This window comes from Schistocerca nitens, chromosome 1, assembly GCF_023898315.1.
Source record: "Schistocerca nitens isolate TAMUIC-IGC-003100 chromosome 1, iqSchNite1.1, whole genome shotgun sequence".
NCBI lineage: Eukaryota > Metazoa > Arthropoda > Insecta > Orthoptera > Acrididae > Schistocerca > Schistocerca nitens.
Window position 1 is genome coordinate 1,179,676,696 of NC_064614.1, and position 21,586 is coordinate 1,179,698,281.

Sequence of the window (21,586 nt, forward strand, 5' to 3'; positions counted from 1 at the left end):
TCTATTGCAGCACACATTTCAAACTGCCACAAAAACTAAACTAGCGCAGGTACGACGTTCACTCGACCACGGCTTGATGCCGACTGACCTGTTGAGTGCGTGAACGCACAGATGGCGTCGCTACTCCCCCCACAACCCGCACTGTGACCAATCGGAGGTTACTTTCTGAACCGCCCTCGTACATACATACATACATACATACATACATACATACTCTGCAAGCCACCGTACAGTGCATGGTGGAGGATACGTTTTACCACTGCTGGTCATTTCCCTTCCTGTTCCACTCGCAAGTAGAGTGAGGGAAAAACAACCATCTGTATGCCTCCATACAAGTGCAAACATCTCTGATCTTATGTTCACAGTCCTAACATGAAATATTGTTAGCAGCTGTAGGATTGTTCTGCAGTCAGCTTCAAATGCCAGGTCTCTAAATTTTCTCAATAGCATTCCTCGAAAAGAATGTTGCCTTCCATCCGGGGATTCCCATTTTGGTTCCAGAATCATCTCTGTAACACTTGCTTGTCTATCAGACTTACCGGTAACAAATCTAGCAGCACACCTCTGAATTGCTTCCCTGTCTTCCTTTAATTCCATCTGCTGGGAATCCCAAATACTCGAGCAATACTCAACAATGGGTCGCACTAGTGTTCAGTATGCTCTCTCCTTTACAGATGAACCACATTTTCCTAAAATTCTCCCAATAAATCAAAGTCGACAATTCACCGTACCCACTAAATCCGTACATGCTCATTCCATTTCATATTGCTTTTCAGAATTATGCCTAGATATTCTGCAGTCATGATTGTGTCAAGCAGTGAACTCCTAATGCTGCATTTGAACATTACAGCTTTCCTTTTCCTACTCGTCTGTGTTAACTTACTTTTTTCTGCATTTAGACAGCATTTAGACTAGTGCCTATTAGGAATTTTGTCATAAGTCATCCTGTATCCTCCAACAGTCTGTCAATGACATCACCTTCATGTACACCACAGCATCATCAGCAAACAGTTCAAAATTCTGCTTATTCTGTCCAATAGATCACTTATGTATATCGAAAACAATATTGGCCCTATCATGCTTCCCTCAGGCACTCTTGACAATACCATTGTCTCTAATAACATTGCCATTGATAACAACATACTGGATCCTATTACTTAAGAAGCCTTCATTAAGAGCCTGCAGGGGCACTGTGTCAAATGCTTTCTGAAAATCTAGGAATATGGAATCTGCCTGTTGCCCTTTATCTGTAGTTTGCAAGATATCATCTGAGCTTTAGGGCAAGCTGAGTTTTGCACAAGTGATGCTTTCTAAAACTGTGCTGATTTGTGGATAGAAGCTTTTCTTTCTCTAGGAGCTTCATTATGTTCGAACAGAGAATATGTTCAAGAATTATTCAGCAAACCGAAGTTAAGCATATTGGTCTGTAATTTTCTGGGTATGTTCCGTTACTCTTCTTATATACAGGAGTCACCAGTGCTTTTTTGCAATCGTTTTCGAGTCTGCACTGGTCAAGAGATTCATGATAAATGGAAGCTAAGTAAGGGGCCATTGCCGTGGAGTACTCTTTGTAAAACTGAATTGGGATATCATTCAGACCTGACAACTTATTTGTTTTCAACTCTTTTAGCTGCTTCTGTACACCAGGGTGGCCTATTACTATATGTTCCATACAGGAGTCTGTGGACCATTCAAATGATGGTATGCTTGTGTGTTCCTCCCGCGTGAATGATTTATTAAATACAAAATTTAAAACTTCAGCTTTCTTTTTGCTATCTTCTATCGCTGCACCAGATTGGTCAGTGAGTGGCTAGATAGAGACCTTCGACCCCCTTAGTGGTTTTTTATGTAGGACCAGAATTTTCTCGGGTTGTTGGCTAGATCCTTTGCTAAGATGCAGGGAGGGGCAAAATGATCTTACGGTTTTCGCCACTGTGCAGTTGAGCGAGTAGATGGTGAGGGGTAGTGGGAATAGGCATGTTTCAGAGCCTACACATGGACCTTTTTAGTAGCCCTGGAGCAGTGGTCGGTTGAGCATCATGCCTTTGTTGCTGAGGCATTTTTTAAAAGTGGCGATTCCTGTGTTGCTGTGCAACAATAGTTCCATAGGCATTTTAATTTAGGTCCACGAGGAAAAGTTCTGAGTAACTTCAGAGCTACCGTTTCCGTGTTGGAAAGGCAGTCAACAGGCCATCCAAGGTCAGCTCGGACACCGGAGATATCGATAGAGTAAGAGAAGCTGTGGAAGACAGTCCTCGGCGGCCGACCCGTAAACAAGCTGCTGCTTTGCCTATGTCTGACCACTCGGTAATTTTGCGGTTCGATCTGCATTTCCATCCATACAGAATGGCTATTGTTTAGCAACTAAAGGCCAATGACTGTGCGAAGTGAAAAGCATTTTCAGAGCAAATGATTGATTTGATGACAGACGAAAAACTTTTCGTGATGAGCGACGAGGTGCATTTTCATCTGGATGGTTATGTAAATAAACAGAACTTTCGTTATTGGTCAGCTACAAACCCTGAAGAACTGCATGAACGTCCTGTGCATATTCCTAAGGTCACTGTGTGGTGTGGTGTAACAAAAACTTGTGTCACTGGACCATACTTCTTTGAAGAGGGTGGTGAAATTGTTACGGCCAATTCGCAACATTATCTGTTGATGTTACAAAACTTCTTGATCCCTGAGCTTAGGAGAAAACGCTTAGTGCACAATAGAATGTGGTTCCAGTAGGATGGGGCAACTGCCCATACAGCTGATGAGATGACGGACTTTTTGAAAAGTAAGTTCCGTGGCCGAGAAATCTTACATTTCGGGGATATTGCATGGCCGGCATGCTACCCTGATCTAAGTGTTTTTGAGTTTTTCTTGTGGGGCTTCTTGAAATCAAGAGTCTGCACAAACAAGTCCCGCACATTGAGCAAACTTATGGTGGCCATAACTCAAGAAATCTCTAACCTGCAATGTTAGGAAAGGTGTTCAACAGTATTGGTGTGAGACTGGAAGAGTGCTTCATCACAGAAGCGCACCGTTTGAAGGACATCATCTTCAAATCTTAAACTGATGAAATCTGTAGTTCCAATGTTATATTCTTTAATTTCCATTAACACAATTCTGTAGTAACCAATGAAATATTTTTTGTCACTCTTAATATTTAGGTTATTTGTACTTTGAAAACATCAGATCTTTTTGCCACTCCCTGTATGATGGTGGTAGTTACCATATGCTTCACGCATCGATATTTTTGCAGATGCATGGATCTCTACTATCTTTAGCCTGTTGTCATTTGCTTGTGATCTTTTGAACTGAAAGTGCAACAGCCTTTGCTTCCTCAGCATTTTCCAAATTTCATTTTAAACCTTGGTGTTTCTTTTCCATCCTTAATCCACTTAGTTAGCACATACCACTCCAGAGTGTGACTTGCACATTTTTAAGCTTTGTACGTACTTCCTTTACTTCCACTATAGCTGAACTGAATTATGCCCATTCATTAGTGAGGCGCTAGCAACAGTTTATCTGCTCTTTCTTGCAAAAATACTATCCTAGCCTTCGTTATTGATTTGTTAACTTTGGTGACCATCATTGCTATGATGACATCATGATCACATATCCCTCTCTTTACTTATGCCTCCGATAAGGTCAGGCCAGTTGTAGCTACCAGGTCTGAAATATTTCAATTGTGTGTGGGATCCCAAACTAGCTGCTCAAGGCAGTTTTTGGAAAACTTATATAGATCCTAACTTTGTCAGTGTAAGGGTAGCTGATAGTCTTTGTAAAGTTTTATAGGTCCTTTGTTTCAAGTGTTGGATGAAAACAGCAGCTGAGGAATACTGGAGGAAGAGCAGCAGTTTTTTCAGAGCAGCTTTTTTCCTTCTGATATACGTATGTGGATTAGTCTAGAAGTAATTACGATTGCTGTGGGCCTGTCTGGCTTCAGCAGCCAGAGACTGGTCTTGTGTGTGTGTGTGTGTATGTGGTTGCATTTATGTGAGTATGTGTGTGTATTGCCTATTTCTGATGAAGACCTTGTTGGCCAAAAGCTTACTTTCTGACAGTCTTTTTGTCATGCCTGTCTGCAACTCAGCATCTCCGCTATATGGTGAATAGCAACTGTTGTTATTTGTTGTTGTAGTAACTATCCTTTTCGTAATGTTGTCACATTCCATCCTGGATTTTCCATTGTTTAATTACCATAATTATTAGTTTGAGTAGATTAGTACTAATTATAATTTGTTGTTAGTATGTTTTACTGAAGTATCTGCTTGTTAATGTACAGTTTGACTTGCTCCACATCCCTTCATAATGGGCTTTACTAAACATCATATATGAATGAATGAACATGTCACAGAGAATACTAGTTTTCAATATTTTGTCATTTAAATTTTGTGTAATCTGATTCATGAATTGAACAACAGCATGTTCTTTGTAAGAACTGTTTTAAAATCCAAATTGAGGCTAACTAAGCATTGTATTTTGAGAGAGGTGTGTTATGTTTTGAGCATACATGATGTTTTTTTTTTTCAGAATGTTATAAGAGGAGGAGGAAGAGGAGGAGGGTAACGAGTGAGACAGGTTGGTAATCTTTAATATCAGTTTTCCTACCTTTCTGCCAGCCGGTGGGGCCGAGCGGTTCTAGGCGCTTCTGTCTGGAACCGCGCACGCGCGCTACGGTCGCAGGTTCGAATCCTGCCTCGGGCATGGATGTGTGTGATCTCCTTAGGTTAGTTAGGTTTAAGTAGTTCTAAGTGTAGGGGACTGATGACTTCAGATGTTAAGTCCCATAGTGCTTAGAGCCATTTGAACCAACCTACCTTTCTTGTAAAGCTTTCTGACAATTATATTGTTCAGTATGTCTGGAAGTATCCATTGTGAAAATGATGTTCTGTATTGTGACTGAATACATTGCATATATGTGGAGAACAAGATTTTAGAAAAGGCCAGGCTGGCTGCATTCCTTCCATACTGTGGGACAAAGACTAGAAAAATGCACTTGCTGCAGAGGCATGGACCGAGACCAGTGCTCCAGTCCATCTCCAAGATAAGATATATGTTACGTTTCTGTAAAGACAACATACATTTTCGAGTTCCTGGCATATATGATGTCCCCTATGAACGCGATAGCATATAGATAGGTCAGACTATTTGCGATGTTGCTGAGCGCTCACAGCATATTCAACAAAGGGAATTAGAGAAGTCAGCCAAACCTGAACATTGCCTGGAAAATGGACACCAAATACAATTTGAAAAGAAAGAGTCTTGGCTCATGCATCATCATATTGGAATAGCATTGTAAAGGAACCGGCCGAGATTAGGATAAACCACAACAGTTAGGGCATGGGGCCGATCTTCCAATAGTGAAATCAGAAATGCTTGACACTTATAAAGTGGTGACAGTTCAGATGGGGTGCCAGCCCTTCACACCACCTGATGTCACTGGTTCCACAGCTAGCTGGAGATGCTATGATGTGCCCAATTCACCGTGCCACACAAACATAACTTTGGCCTTCTCTTGGCATTTCCAGACACTGTTATCACATCTATGTAAATGGAACACCATACCGGCCCTGGTTTTTTACTCCTGATGATGGTGGTGGAGACAGCTGTCAAGAGCTTGAGTGATTTAGTCAAAGTCACATGAATTGTTATCATCTCCATGATAATTTTTGCTTTGTAAGGAATTAATTACATTCTTAATTTCTTTGGCAGAGCAAAGAATAAATGTAATTTGCTTGCATCTGTGTGACTTTGTTTCTTGCTTGTATTTTATCTCTGTGTCCCTTGAATAGTCTATGCCAATCTCCTGATCTCCTTACTCTGAGTGATTATGTAGTACATTGGCCACCTGAATACTATCATTTATTATTTGTCTGTTTTCTTTAACAATGAAGTCCTCATTTGCCCAGTTTCTCTTTTTACCCTGTTGATGTATAGATTTAATTTTGTATCTTAGCTATTAATGTCATACATCACACAGAGATTTTCTGTTTTTGTTAATCACTTTCCATAAGCACAGTATTTCTTGTAAAGTTAAATCAGTCCTGCTTTTCTGTTTTTCTTAACCATTACAAATAATTCCCTTTTACTTGTGCATGGATATTTTGATTCCTTTTGAAATCCAGTACTTTTTGATGTCTTATTAGTGTCATATTTTATTGTTTTCTTGGAAAAACAGTTGTTAACAAGTGGTAGAAACCCATCTTAAATACATGAAATTAGAATTGGCATCTTTTGTGGATCGGCAGGAGAGCCAACCCACAAAGTTTAGAGGAAGCCGGAAGGCACGTGTTTAAGCTCACGCAGGCTGGCGTGAGGTCTGGAACAGGACAAGGAAATTAGAACTTAGAAAAACGGACGCAGATGGTGGAATACTTAACTTTAATCCATTAATGTTGAACGTAGCTCTTGTCTGTACATTATTTACAATATCAATAGTAACTGAACATGGCGCCTTGCTAGGTCGTAGCAAATGACGTAGCTGAAGGCTATGCTAACTATCGTCTCGGCAAATGAGAGCGTGTTTTGTCAGTGAACCATTGCTAGCAAAGTCGGTTGTACAACTGGGGCGAGTGCTAGGAAGTCTCTCTAGACCTGCCATGTGGCGGCGCTCGGTCTGCAATCACTGATAGTGGCGACACGCGGGTCCGACGTATACTAACGAACCGCGACCGATTTAAAGGCTACCACCTAGCAAGTGTGGTGTCGGGCGGTGACACCACAGCATCTATAATGTTATACACATCCTCCCATTCAGCTTTCCCCTGGCTTGAAACAGTCTGCTGTCTGTTCATTAATTACTCTTAATTGTTTCCCGTTACACCATTTTCTCATGACCAGGTAAGTTATTTAGTGTGTCTACTCGTACATCATGATCATAGAGACCATTCACTATTGAATAAACATTCATAACATTGATGAAGTGTTGATATGTTTTCTGTTGGTGTATGGCTCTCCTCTAAATGTAATTCTGGTGGGTACATTAACAGCAAAACTTAGTATTTCATGAGGTTTTAAGATTGCAGCCAGATGATGTTGACAGCTTATAATGATATTTCATCTGACAACCAGGCACCCATCTATGGTAACTTTTACACTCGAGATTGCTGATGAACCTCACTAAGTTTATACCAAAAATTGACATGGTGGTGCATGTGGATGTATTACCACTGTAAGACTGCCCTCTGTCAACTTTAGAGCCCTCTGTTGAATATTACTCCATATGATACATGCAGTCACATGCTTAATGGTGATGTTGAAGTGTGGGCACACAGAGTTAAAAATTATTGGTCAAAATAATAAAATCAATTGTCATGTAGCACATGATCTATGCATGCGTGAGTGACTTGTCCATTCTTGCTCCCATCCAGAAGGTCAGAGCAGTGTGATTGTGTAAGCTGTGGCCCAGCTGACTGACTGCCTGTGCAACAGATGTTTGGCCAGCCCTATGAAATGCTGCCTGCGGGCACCCAGCGCCATTGCAGGCAGACATTTGATCTGGAACAGCCTGGCCTGGGTCGTGTAAAGACATAAGTCGTTCATTTACTTTATTTACATTCTATGCATCACAATAATCCCATTCTTTTATCTGAAACACTTATTTATCTAAACCTCTTTTAAAGCAGCCTGTTTGAATGAGATATAGCTGTAATAAGGCTTACCTCTCACACATGTAGTCACAGGAGTTGTATTATCCCACCACTGTTTCAACCGCCAGTTCTGCTGATTCTGTGTGCTGTGTGCTCCATCCTGTTAAAGTGTGGGCCATATCTTATGTATCCACTCTCACAGTAGTAGCAAGTGGCACGACTCACGCCCTGTCCTCACAGCTTTACTTCTGCCAGTACCTCGTCTCCTACCTTCCAAACTTAACAGAAGCTCTCCTGCGAACCATGCAGAACTAGCACTCCTGAAAGAAAGGATATTGCGGAGACATGGCTTAGCCACAGCCTGGGGAATGTTTCCAGAATGAGATTTTCACTCTGCAGTGGAGTGTGCGCTGATATGAAGCTTCCTGGCAGATTAAAACTGTGCCGGACCGAGACTTGAACTCGGGACCTTTGCCTTTCGTGGGCAACTGCTCTACCAACTGAGCTACCCAAGCACGTCTCACGCCCTGTCCTCACAGCTTTACTTCTGCCAGTACCTCGTCTCCTACCTTCCAAACTTAACAGAAGCTCTCCTGCGAACCATGCAGAACTAGCACTCCTGAAAGAAAGGATATTGCGGAGACATGACTTAGCCACAGCCTGGGGAATGTTTACAGAATGAGATTTTCACTCTGCAGCGGATGTGCGCTCAGTTGGTAGAGCACTTGCCCGCGAAAGGCAAAGGTCCGGAGTTCGAGTCTCGGTCCGGCACACAGTTTTAATCTGCCAGGAAGTTTCATATCAGCGCACACTACGCTGCAGAGTGAAAATCTCATTCTGGAAACATTCCCCAGGCCGTGGCTAAGCCATGTCTCCCCAATATCCTTTCTTTCAGGAGTGCTAGTTCTGCATGGTTCGCAGGAGAGCTTCTGTTAAGTTTGGAAGGTAGGCGACGAGGTATTGGCAGAATTAAAGCTGTGAGGACGGGGCGTGAGTCGTGCTTGGGTAGCTCAGTTGGTAGAGCAGTTGCCCGCGAAAGGCAAAGGTCCCGAGTTCGAGTCTCAGTCCGGCACACAGTTTTAATCTGCCAGGAAGTTTCATATCAGCGCACACTCCGCTGCAGAGTGAAAATCTCATTCTGGAAGCATTCCCCCAGGCTGTGGCTAAGCCATGTCTCCGCAATATCCTTTCTTTCAGGAGTGCTAGTTCTGCATGGTTCGCAGGAGAGCTTCTGTTAAGTTTGGAATGTAGGAGACGAGGTACTGGCAGAAGTAAAGCTGTGAGGACGGGGCGTGAGTCATGCTTGGGTAGCTCAGTCGGTAGACCACTTACCCGCAAAAGGCAAAGGTCCTGAGTTCAAGTCTCGGTCCGGCACACAGTTTTAATCTGCCAGGAAGTTTCATATCAGTGCACACTCCACTGCAGAGTGAAAATCTATTTCTGGAAACATTCCCCAGGCTGTGGCTAAGCCATGTCTCCGCAATATCCTTCCTTTCAGGAGTACTAGTTCTGCATGGTTCGCAGGAGAGCTTCTGTTAAGTTTGGAAGGTAGGAGACGAGGTACTGGCAGAAGTAAAGCTGTGAGGATGGGGCGTGAGTCATGCTTGGGTAGCTCAGTCGGTAGACCACTTACCCGCAAAAGGCAAAGTCTCGGTCCGGCACACAGCTTTAATCTGCCAGGAAGTTTCATATCAGCGCACACTCCACTGCAGAGTGAAAATCTCATTCTGTAAACATTCCCCAGGCTGTGGCTAAGACATGTCTCCACAATATCCTTTCTTTCAGGAGTGCTAGTTCTGCATGGTTCGCAGGAGAGCTTCTGTTAAGTTTGGAAGGTAGGAGACAAGGTACTGGCAGAAGTAAAGCTGTGAGGATGGAGCGTGAGTCGTGCTTGGGTAGCTCAGTTGGTAGAGCACTTGCCCGCAAAAGGCAAAGGTCCCGAGTTTGAGTCTCGGTCCGGCACACTATTAACTTTGGGTTCGTGCTCTGTTCCATTCTAGCTCCATTTTCCAAAGTGCATCTTGTGTTTAATGGAGTTCTTTTTTGCATATTTTCTATGTCCGTGGCTTTGGGTTATTGAATACAATGTATGTAATAACAGAAATAGTTTTGTGAACATTTCTATATTCGGATCAGTTATCAGTGGCTTCTCTAAATCAGTTGCAACAAATTTCAGCTTGCCTCCTTTGAAAAGAACACAGTCTGCTTCTTTCCTCATTATTGCCCTATGTATTGTGGTTGCCCATTAAACACTGGATATAGTTTGACTTTATATCTTTGTGTTACACATCTAATTCCTCAAGTATTTGATGTAAAACCAGAAGATATCTTGGCACGGTTTTCTTGTACTTCATTTTTCAAAAAAATCACTCTTTTTATCATTTTTGTGCAAATTTGCTCAATTTTATTACATTCAAATGGTTGTGTGCATAACCTGTATTTTGAATGCCTTTTATAGATTCAGAATTCGCTCTCTTTTGTGTTTTTGTTGTGGATTGGCAGGAGCCAACCCACGGAGTTTGGAGGAAGCCGAAAGGCACGCGTTTTAAGCTCACGCAGGCTGGCGTGAGGTCTGGAACAGGTCAAGGAAATTAGACTAGCAAAAAACGTACGTAGCTGCTGGAATACTTAACTTTAATCCATAAATGGTGAACGTAGCTCTTGTCTGTACATTCTTTACAATATCAATAGCAACTGATAATGGCGCCTTGCTAGGTCGTAGCAAATGACGTAGCTGAAGGCTATGCTAACTATCGTCTCAGAAAATGAGAGTGTATTTTGTCAGTGAACCATCGCTAGCAAAGTCGGCTGTACAACTGGGGCGAGTGCTAGGAAATCTCTCTAGATCTACCGTGTGGCGGCGCTCGGTCTGCAATCACTGATAGTGACGACACGCGGGTCCGACGTATACTAACGGACCGCGGCCAATTTAAAGGCTACCACCTAGCAAGTGTGGTATCTGGCGGTGACACCACAGTTTTAGAAAACTATTATGCCTTTCTATGGTCTTTCTGGCAATGGCACGTTAGCCCCTGTTTCTTACTTGCAGATTTCTTCAACTTGAGACAAAGTGTCCAAACATAGTGAATACGGTTTCGTTTCAGGTGCTATGAGATGTACACTATTTGCGTATGTTTTACAACTGATACATAACAATTCTCTGTTACTTCACATTTGCATTGTAAAAAGCAATCCATTGAGCAGTAAGGGTAAAAATAACACAAAGATGTGACTTTCTGTACATTTTTCAACTGCATTCTGTCAAGGTAATCAGCAAGCATTGAGGTTAGACTGATATGAGTGTATATAGTGAGTGATTTTTACACTTGACCAAAGTGGGAATATGTTATTTTATGAAATGGCTAATTCAACTAGAATGAAATTGTAATTTATTCTATGCGTTATGTAATTGCAATCAAGCATTTATGTATTTCTAGTGATATCCAGGTTCATTTGTTCTTTACTCACATGAGCCATGTGATTGTTCTTTATATTTTGTTTTCCTTTTCTGTTATGTTAATTGCTAGACTATATTGCTTGTGATCAGCTCAATGTATTGTTTAGTTAACTCCTCTTTACAGTTTGCAAGCATGAAAATGAAGATACAGCATCTTTCTCCAAGCCACGAAAATGCATGGTTGATGAACTGGCTACTGTGAATTGCTGTTTGAAAAAGGATGTGTCAATAAGTGTTTCTGGCCCAGAAGCTTCCAAATTAATGAAACCTCAAGGTAATGACTAACACACAAAATGGATACATGAATTCATATATTTCGTATATGACAAAAATAAACTTTAGAGGTTGATACTTACGCACCAAAAATTAAAGGTGCAGATTGTGTGGTAAACTTCAGTTTATCTTGGCACGGTTTTCTTGTACTTCATTTTTCAAAAAAATCTCTCTCTTTATCATGTCTCTAAAAATTTGCTCGATTTTATTGCATTCCGATGGTTGTATGCATAACCTGTATTTTGAATACTTTTTATAGAATCAGAATTCGCTCTCTTTTTTGTTTTAGAATACTATTATGCCTTTCTATGGTGTTTCTGGTAATGGCACATTATCCTCTGTTTCTTACTTCCAGATTTCTTCAACTTGAGACAAAGTGTCCAAACATAGTGAATACGATTTCGTTTCAGGTTCTATGAGATGTATGCTATTTGCATATGTTTTGCGACTCATATATAACAATTCTCTGTTACTTCACAATTGCCATGTAAAAAGCAATCCATTGAGTAGTAAGGGTAAAAATAACACAAAGCTGTGCTTTACATTTTTCAACTGAATTCTGTCAAGGTAATCAGCTAGCATTGAGGTTAGTCTGACAGGAGTGTATATAGTGAGTGATTTTTACATGTTTCATATGGCAAACATTCCATGCTAAGCACTTGACCAAAGTGGGAATATGTTATTTTATAAAATGGCTAATTCAACTAGAATGAAATTCTAATCGATTCTATTGCAATCAAGCACTTATGTATTTCTAGTGGTATCCAAGTTCAGTTGTTCCTTTACTCACATTAGCTGTGTGATTGTTCTTTATATTCTGTTTTCATTTTCTGTTATGTTAATTGCTAGGCTATATTGCTTGTGATCAACTCTATGTATTGTTTAGTTAACTCCTCTTTGCAGTTTGCAAACATGAAGATGAAGACTCAACATCTTTCTCCAAGCCACGAAAATGCATGGATGATGAACTGGCTACTGTGAATTGCAGTTTGAAAAAGAATGTGTCAGTAAGTGTTTCTGGCCCAGAAGCTTCCAAATTATCGAAACCTCAAGGTAATGACTAGCACATGAAATGGATACATGAATTTATATATTTCGTATATGACAAAAATAAACTTTTGAGGTTGATACTTATGCACCAAAAATTACAGGTGCATATTATGTGGTAAACTTCAGTTGAATTTATGAAGATAAGACGTGACAGCAAAACTCTGTAAAGTTATTTAATATAACTGGAATGAGCACATTCCTTTCTAAGATTGTTTCTACTTTAGGATTTATGCACAGAAAAAGTCAAATAAACTGAGAAGATTAACAGAAAAAGAAGGTATTCATGAAAGTGGATGCAACACATGAGATTCAATAAGCAATACCAGAAAGCTCCCTTTACTTGTTTTGCTGAAATCATTATTTATAGCTGAGCCTAGTAAGTACTTTTGTAGCTAACACAATTATATGACCATCAAGAAGTCCATGAAATAGCCTGTAAGCAAATTATTCCCAAATATCTTATCAACTCTAGTGTTACTAAGTTATTAATCTACCACCATCCTTTTCATCTCAGAAGATAGATATTAATAACTTACTTTCACGAACATATTTTCAGCTTCACAAAGCTGTATGTAAATGCAGCAACTGCTCCTCTGTTAAAAGCAAGAAGGAAAGATGTAAGCTGCGTCCTCACTAATCATAGACATCAGTCCTTAAAACACCTCCTTGCCAATGAGAAATAAAGTCATTTGAAATTTTGTGGGTTGTTGTAAGTACATGTACAAAGAAGAATGTTGTATTCGCACTGGTTGATGGAATGAAATCTAGGAATAAACATATTGTACAGTGGGTAGTGATGAGATGTTACAGTCAGTGTAGGAATTATAAAGAGAACTATTTTTTAAATAAAACCAACTGTTGCATTATGGACATTAGTGCAAACAATTTGTTGTCAATTTAGTGGCCAAGAGTAGTAAAGTAATTGGCTGTGGCAATTGTGGTAATAATGATGATGAAGTGACACAGAATTTACGGGCATGGGTAATCAATAGGAGGAACATATACACAAATGCAATGCAGTACTTCAGACCAGTAATTTGATGCCCTAATGTTTGTGAAATCAATAGTAACTGGAGGTAACAGCCTCCTTACTGCATGGCACTCATGTTGTGCAGCTGTTGTCCTGAAGTTCAACTGGAGTATCATCCTAAGCTTCCTTTGCGAATACAGGTTAATTCTGATTGTGGCAGAGACTAAATTTCAGTCCCAATAAAATGAATTGTGCAGCAAAAAATAAGGTAATCAGTTGAAAGTAATACAGGGTAAATAATTTCAGGTTGAAGGTGCTAATATTTGTGTTATCTGAATATTTGAAATTAGGTGATTGAATTAGGCGTTAAATTCAAACGCAGTCCACTTCAGTGACCTTGAAAATGTCAGTATAGGATGTGAAGAAGAATCTGCTGGATGTCTGCATCAACACCATTGTGTGATTGAGAAGTACATTAAAGGCACCTTCCTCACAGAAACAGCTCAATCAGAACAAACAAGATACAAAATGGATCCTCGCAAATACATAATTTGTTTGTATTCCACCAGTGAATTTTAATTGCAATACTCAAATTTAACTTGTCATATTTTGTTGCAGTTAGTTTCCAGTCTAGCATATGGTTTCATTTTGTACAATTAGCTCTTAGCCAAAGGTTATGCTTATGCTTCTTTGTAGATCATAGAGACCAATGTCAAGATAACTTATTGGCCTCCATGCCAGGAGTATGCATGCTTATGGACTGGATAGACCAAAGTACAGTTTGAGATTTGGTGTAACTTCAGATAGTTCTCCCTCACTATCCTCTAAAACAGCAAATCTTCAAGCTAATAGCTAGTTTTTTTGAATGTACCAAACAGCATGTATAATACAAGCCTTTTCTATTCCTAACATGTGTTAAATGGTAAATTAAATTTAAGTAGTACAGTAAAAAGGGTCAGAAGGAAAGTGGTATAACTACACTTCTTGTAGTTTTGAGAAAAGTGAAGTTAAAGTTAACAAGATTTCAAAATTTTCTTGAGATTGCAAAATGAAATTTCATTTTTTTTTGGTTTATATTAGACTTAAAAAACATTTTGTAGCTGTCTGTGTTTGCAACTCAGAATAACTAGTTAATGTAAATGCTCAGCTTTTACCACAATTTGTAAAAGTCTACATGCACTTGTATTCCTTTGCTTCCAGAATATTGTGAATTAAGAAGAATGTGATTTATGTCTTCTCCATAATACTTTATTGTTTGTTGTTATCAATTGAGTTATCATAATATTGCCAAACAAAATATTCAGGTACAGCTACAGAAACGTCATGCCATTTTTGGCTTATAAAAATAAAACAAGATAAGAAAGAATACTGTTTTATGCATTATCTCATTGTTGAAAATACACCCAGGTGACAGTCATGGGATACCTGCTAATATTGTGTCCGAACTCCTTTTCCCCAGTGTAGCCCAATAACTCAATGTGGCATGGACTCAACAAATCTGCAGAAATATTGAGAATGCTGCCTGTATAGCCTTCTACAATTGCGAAAAAGTGGCTGGTGCAGGATGTTGTGCGCAAACTGACCTCTCACTTCTGTCTCATATATGTTTGATGGGATTCGTGTCTGGCAATCTCGCCAGCCATGTGACACTTCCCAGTTACCCAGAATATTCTTCAAACCAATCGTGAACTATTGTGGCCTGGTGACATGATGTAGTTGTTTGTGAACATGAAATTCATGAATGGTTTCAAATACTCCTAGCACCGTGCCTTGTGGACAGCTTGGGTCCATAGCTTTGTGGGGTCTGCACCACACTCAAACTCTACCATCCACACTTACACACTGAAATTGAGACTCATCTGACCAGGCCAAGGTTTTCCAGTTGTTATGGGTGCAACTGAGATGGTCACGAAGCCAGGAGAGCCCAAGAGATGCTCTGCAGGTGATACTGTGCTGTTCGCAAAGGCACTCGTGTTGGTCGTCTGCTGACACAGCCCATTTACGCCAAATATCACAACACCATCGTAAAGGGTACATTTGTCCTACACCCCACATTGGTTTCTCTGGTTATTTCATGCAGTGTTGCTTGTCTATAGCCAGTGACAATACTATGCAAACACTGCTGCACCTGGTTGTTAAGTGAAGGCTGTCAGCAACTGCATTGCCCATGGTAAAGAGCTAATGCCTGGAAGTTGGTATTCTCGGGACACACTTCACAGTGTGGATCTTGGAATATTGAATTCTCTAATGATTAACTAAATGGTATGTCCCATGTGTTTATCTCGAACTACTATTCCATGTTCAAAGTATGTTCGTTCCTGATGTGCAACCATAGTTATGTTGGGAACCACCTGAGTACAAATGGCAGCTCCACCAATGTAGTAGTGCCCTCTTATACCTGGTGCATATGACACTTTTGCCATCCATATGTGTGCATATTGCTATTCCATGAGTTTTGTCACCCTAGTGTATTTGTACCTACTGGATCACTTCCCTCTTCTCACATACCATAGAAAGGTTATTTAGATAACATAAAACATCAGTACGATGCTGCATGAACATAATGCAAATTTTTGACTAAGCATTTAAAATAGTGCTTCAAAATGAGAAAGAGTTCATAGCCTGGTCCCTGAAGTTGTTTCTGATCATCTGATCTGGTTCAAGTCCCTTAAGCAGATCATTTCCAGTTGTTGTTTTGGTTGTCTTTCTTTATGTGTAATCAATTGAGTAGAACAATTCATGATGGGTAGGCAACATAAATGGAATCAAGTCCAGAAGCTTTACTATGCTCTAGACACTATTATCTCATTTTTATGGGAAATATCACTTGAATCCCTTTGCTTCTGACTCACTCAATTACAATCTGTGGGTGAAATACAAACAATGTATTTATTTGATAAGGCACGAGTTGTAGCTTGTCTGTACGGACTGAACTGCCTTTATAAGGAAGATACTATTTGTGTACTTCATATATTACTCATGTTGTAAACATCTGGGAGATTCTTCAATGTGTGCTGTAGTGATATTTCTGGTGCAGTAGCAGTTTTATTGTGCAGGTTTTCCTTCATTTGTTTACATTGTTATTTCCAAGCGTAATGTTGCAGAGATGATCAGTTGTTTAGAAAACAGATATCAGACTTGCGATGTATGTAATGTTAAAACATTTCACTTTTTCCTTTGCATTTGTTTTAGTTTTACTTCTGGCAGATAAACTTTATTAATCAAGTCATTACTGTAGCCCTCTCTGAGTGTTCATCTTAGACAGATTGCATGGATCAGTTCAGAGGTGTAATAACATGTGGCGGCAGTAACAATTAGGATGCTGTAAGATTCCTTTTGCTGCTGCTCACTGACCCAATGGCCTACAGTGCACATTGCCACACTGTTGGGAAGTGTCATCTGTCATCTTTGTGTGTGATTACTGGTTGCTGGCATAGTCCTAGTTTGCAGATCATTTAGTTACCACATGAGCACGAAAATTAATAGTCATTTACCGTACCCAATAAAGACGTAGTTTTATAGAACCTTTCAGAATAACAATTATTTATTGTTGTATGAGTTTCAGTTCCAAACTCAAAACAATTTTGGTGATATATAAAATTACCTAAAATCTAGAATCTGTATCTTCCCATTAAAAAGAGAATTCTGATATGTTAATATGTTTTTCTAAGTACATCAGATGATGGCTTAAAGCCAATACTTTGTCATAAAATGAAGCTCAAGAGTTTTATGTTTATAACAATAAAGGTTCATTGTTTTTTATTTTCCACACGGTTTTACTATTCTTAGCTGTCTGACTTAAATCATTACATGTATTATACCCTGAAGAGTGAGTGAGGGGGTGAATTCTACACATAGTTGATTTATGGATCTGGAAATGTGTTAGTAATTAATGAGGTATTACAGTGTGAATCATATTGTGTAGTTGAGTAGTGACTCACATACATGGTATGATGTGTTTAAAAAGAACACTGTAAAATATTGCTCGAAAAGAACACTGTAAAATATTGCTCGAACAGCGAACAGTATGCACTTGTGGAAGACAAGGCACAATGGAATTACCAATACACAGCGGACAGTGAAGTGAGTGAGGAACCAAATGCTACACGTACATGATGTATGAATCGTGAAATCTGTTAATAATTAATGATGAATGTGTGTCTGAATTGCAGTATATTGTGTAATTGAGCGATGAGTCATATACATGGTATGATGTGCTTAAAGTAAAGTAGGCATGTGAAAATGAGATTTTGTTTAGTGTATTTGCTTTCTGGAAATTACTAAATTTGGGAAATGTTTCATTTGTATCTTCAGCCAGAAAACTATTGTCAGTGTTGTTCATTTTATCAACTGCATGTTGAATTACGTCATCAGTAAGCAGAAGCCTAAAAAATTGAGCAATGATTCTTGTTTTGTTAGAGGATGAGACCCCATTCCTGTAGATCATTAAACCAAGTCTCACTTACTTTATTAACTTCTACCAGTAGGAGTTCGTCATCATCATATAATTCATTAGCGCAATGTCTGCGCCTTCACATTCTGCAGCTTTGTCATGTTTCCACAGTCTCAAGATTCCACCTATTGTCCTTTGATTCATTGTCTTCATACTCAGAATTGCTGTGTTCTTGTAATATGTGTATTAATTGATCATTAGGGTGTGTTTCGTTGTGCCGAGAACATCCTGGCGTTGTTAGGTTATTTGCCATTTCGATCAGTGTACAGCACATACATTTAAGCACAAGAAAACAAAATGTTACATAGAAAAAACAGTTTATGGAGGCTTTGTTGTTTGTACAAACGTCTTTTCACAAGTGCAAAACTAGAATGTATTATTCTTCAGGGGCCTATTCAGAAAGTAGGGAACGTTTTAGCATTAAAAAAAAACTAAGTACAAGAAATACATTTTATTACATACATCTGAAAGAGCAACTGACATACTACTTTTCCACATAGTCACCAAACACATTGAGGCACTTATGATAGTGGTGGACAAGCTTTGAAAGACTTTCGCCTTAAGTTTTGCCGCCTGTGAGTTCAGCCAGTGAGTCGTGGGCACCTGGAGTTCCGCGTCGTCATCAAAGCGCTTAGTTGCAAGCCAGTTCGTCATCTTAGGAGCAAAGTAGAAGTCGCTTGATGCCAGATCAGGGCTGTAGGGCAGATGAGGGAAAATTTTCCATTTGAATGAATTAAGGAGTTCTTTAGTGCGGTTTGCCATGTGAGGTCGGGCATTGTCATGCGAAAACAAAATTTTTGGATGTCATCTTTCCTCAGAATTTGTTTTGAACTCATCTTCTAAGGCTGTGCAAAGTTTGACAGTACCAGGCAGAATTTATGGTTGCTCCACACTTTCAAGAAAATCGTTTTGTCAACTTTAGCGACAAGATCGTCAGTCACAATGCTGATGCAGCCACTATTCTCTTCATCATGAATGTTGGTTCAGCCATTTTTAAACCAAATGCACCATTTCAGATGAAACATTCACTCATTACGTTGTTTCTATATACTTCGCACAGTTCACGATAAATTATTATAGGTTTTAGGTTTTTTTGCCAACAAAAACCTTATCACAGACCGCATCTCATGACTGGCGGGATTTTTGATTCCAGCGCACATTTCAAATTCGAATATCGAAAATATCAGACACGCAGAGACGTTCCCACTGTCACGGATGGATGCCGACTGAGCTGCTGAACATGGACATACCAAAATATACACAGAAATGTTCCCTAAATTCTGATTAGCCCTCGTATAATGTGTCACACACCTTTGTTTGTCACGGGAAGGCTTATAAGTGTCAGCAACACTGGGCAACTGGCATGAGTTGAAACATATAAGTAGCAACTAGTTGACTACCTATGGCTTACAAGGTGAAATGGGTGCAAATTATTGTGGTGCAATTGTTTTCTCTGTGTGCTTGGGTATCCATGCCAAACTATTATCTTTGGGTTCGTACTCTGTTCCATGCTAGCTCCATTTTCCAAAGTTCATCCTGTGCTTAATGGATTTCCTTTTAGCATATTTTCTATGTCCATGAATATAGATCATTGAATACAATGTATGTAATAATAGAAATAGTTTTGTGAACATTTCTATATTCGGATCAGTTATCAGTGGCTTTTCTAAATCAGTTGCAAAAAATTTCAGCATGCCTCCTTTGAAAAGAACACAGCCTGCTTCTTTCCTCATTGTTATCCTAAGTGTTGCGGTTGCCCATTAAACGCTGATTATAGTTTGACTTTATATCTTTGTGTTACACATCTAATTCCTCAAGTATTTGATGTAAAACCAGAAGATATCTTGGCACGGTTTTCTTGTACTTCATTTTTCAAAAAAATCGCTCTTGTTATCATTTCTCTGCAAATTTGCTCGATTGTATTACATTCAAATGGCTGTATCCACAACCCGTATTTTGAACGCTTTTTATAGAATCAGAATTTGCTCTCTTTTGTGTTTTAGAAAACTGTTATGCCTTTCTATGGTGTTTGTGGTAATGGCACATTATCCCCTGTTTCTTACTTCCAGAGTTCTTCAACTTGAGATAAAGTGTCCAAACATAGTGAATACGATTTCGTTTCAGGTGCTATAACATGTATGCTATTTGCATATGTTGTACAACTCATACATAACAATTCTCTGTTACTTCACAATTGCCCTGTAAAAAGCAGTCCATTGAGCAGTAAGGGTAAAAATAACACAAAGCTGTGACTTTCTGTACATTTTTCAACTGCATTCTGTCAAGGTAATCAGCAAGCATTGAGGTTAGACTGAGTAATTTTTACATGTTTCAGATGGCAAACATACCATGCCAAGCACTTGGCCAAAGTGGGAATATGTTCTCTTATGAAACAGCTAATTCAACTAGAATGAAATTCTAATCGATTCTATGCATTGTGTAATTGCAATCAAGCACTTATGTATTTCTAGTGGTATCTAAGTTCAATTGTTCCTTTACTCACATTAGCTATGTGATTGTTCTTTATGTTTTGTTTTTATTTTCTGTTGTGTTAATTGCTAGGCTATATTGCTTGTGATCAGCTCTATGTATTGTTTAGTTAACTCCTCTTTACAGTTTGCAAGCATGAAAATGAAGATACAGCATCTTTCTCCACGCCACGAAAATGCATGGTTGATGAACTGGCTACTGTGAATTGCAGTTTGAAAAAGGATGTGTCAACAAGTGTTTCTGGCCCAGAAGCTTCCAAATTAACGAAACCTCAAGGTAATGACTAACGCACAAAATGGATACATGAATTCATATATTTCGTATATGACAAAAATAAACTTTAGAGGTTGATACTTATGCACCAAAAATTACAGGTGCATATTATGTGGTAAACTTCAGTTGAATTTATGAAGATAAGACGTGACAGCAAAACTCTGTAAAGTTATTTAATATAACTGGAATGAGCTCATTCCTTTCTAAGATTGTTTCTACTTTAGGATTTATGTACAGAAAAAGTTAAATAAACTGAGAAGATTAACAGAAAAAGAAGGTATTCATGAAAGTGGATGCAACACTTGAGATTCAATAAGGAGTATCAGAAAGCTCCCTTTACTTGTTTTGCTGAAATCATTATTTATAGCTGAGCCTAGTAAGAACTTTTGTAGCTAACACAATTATATGACCATCAAGAAGTCCATGAAATAGCCCCTAAGCAAACTATTCCCAAATCTCTTATCAACTCTAGTGTTACTAAGTTGTTAATCTACCCCCATCCTTTTCATCTCAGAAGGCAGAAATTAATAACTTACTTTCACGAAGATATTTTCAGCTTCACAAAGCTGTATGTAAATGCAGCAACTGCTCCTCTGTTAAAAGCAAGGAGGAAAGATCTAAGCTGTCCCCTCACTAAGCATAGACATCAGTCCTAAAAAGACCACCTTGCCAATGAGATATAAATTCATTTGAAATTTTGTGACTTGTTGTAAGTATATGCACAAAGAAGAATGTTGTGTTCACACTGGATGATGGATTGGAATCTAGGAATAAACATTTTGTACAGTTGGTAATGATGAGATGTTACAGTCAGTTTAGTAATTATGAAGATAACATTTTTTTAAATAAATCCATCTGTTGCATTATGGACATTTGTGCAAACAATTTGTTGTCAGATTACTGGCCAAGAGTAATAAAGTAATTGGCAGTGGCAATTGCCAAAGGTTTTTAGTGGTAACTTTTTCATTTTGAGGTGTTTTACTAAAGATTTTGTGATTCGCTTTTGATGAGAGAGAGAGAGAGAGATTCAGAAAATA

The 21,586-nt window shown here is 39.1% G+C and overlaps 1 protein-coding gene across 9 annotated transcripts in view; it reads left to right on the plus strand.

Annotated features, from left to right (window-relative positions):
- Positions 1 to 21,586, plus strand: part of LOC126200408 (uncharacterized) — a 209,482-nt gene that overhangs the window by 101,251 nt on the left and 86,645 nt on the right. For 8 of the 9 annotated variants that reach the window (XM_049936705.1, XM_049936706.1, XM_049936709.1 and 5 more), the window contains 4 exons: positions 4,525 to 4,572; positions 11,165 to 11,314; positions 12,217 to 12,366; positions 20,403 to 20,552. In XM_049936705.1, the coding sequence (XP_049792662.1) occupies positions 4,525 to 4,572; positions 11,165 to 11,314; positions 12,217 to 12,366; positions 20,403 to 20,552 (498 nt within the window). The remainder of the gene's footprint in view (positions 1 to 4,524; positions 4,573 to 11,164; positions 11,315 to 12,216; positions 12,367 to 20,402; positions 20,553 to 21,586) is intronic. The other variant, XM_049936711.1, reaches the window with a different exon arrangement.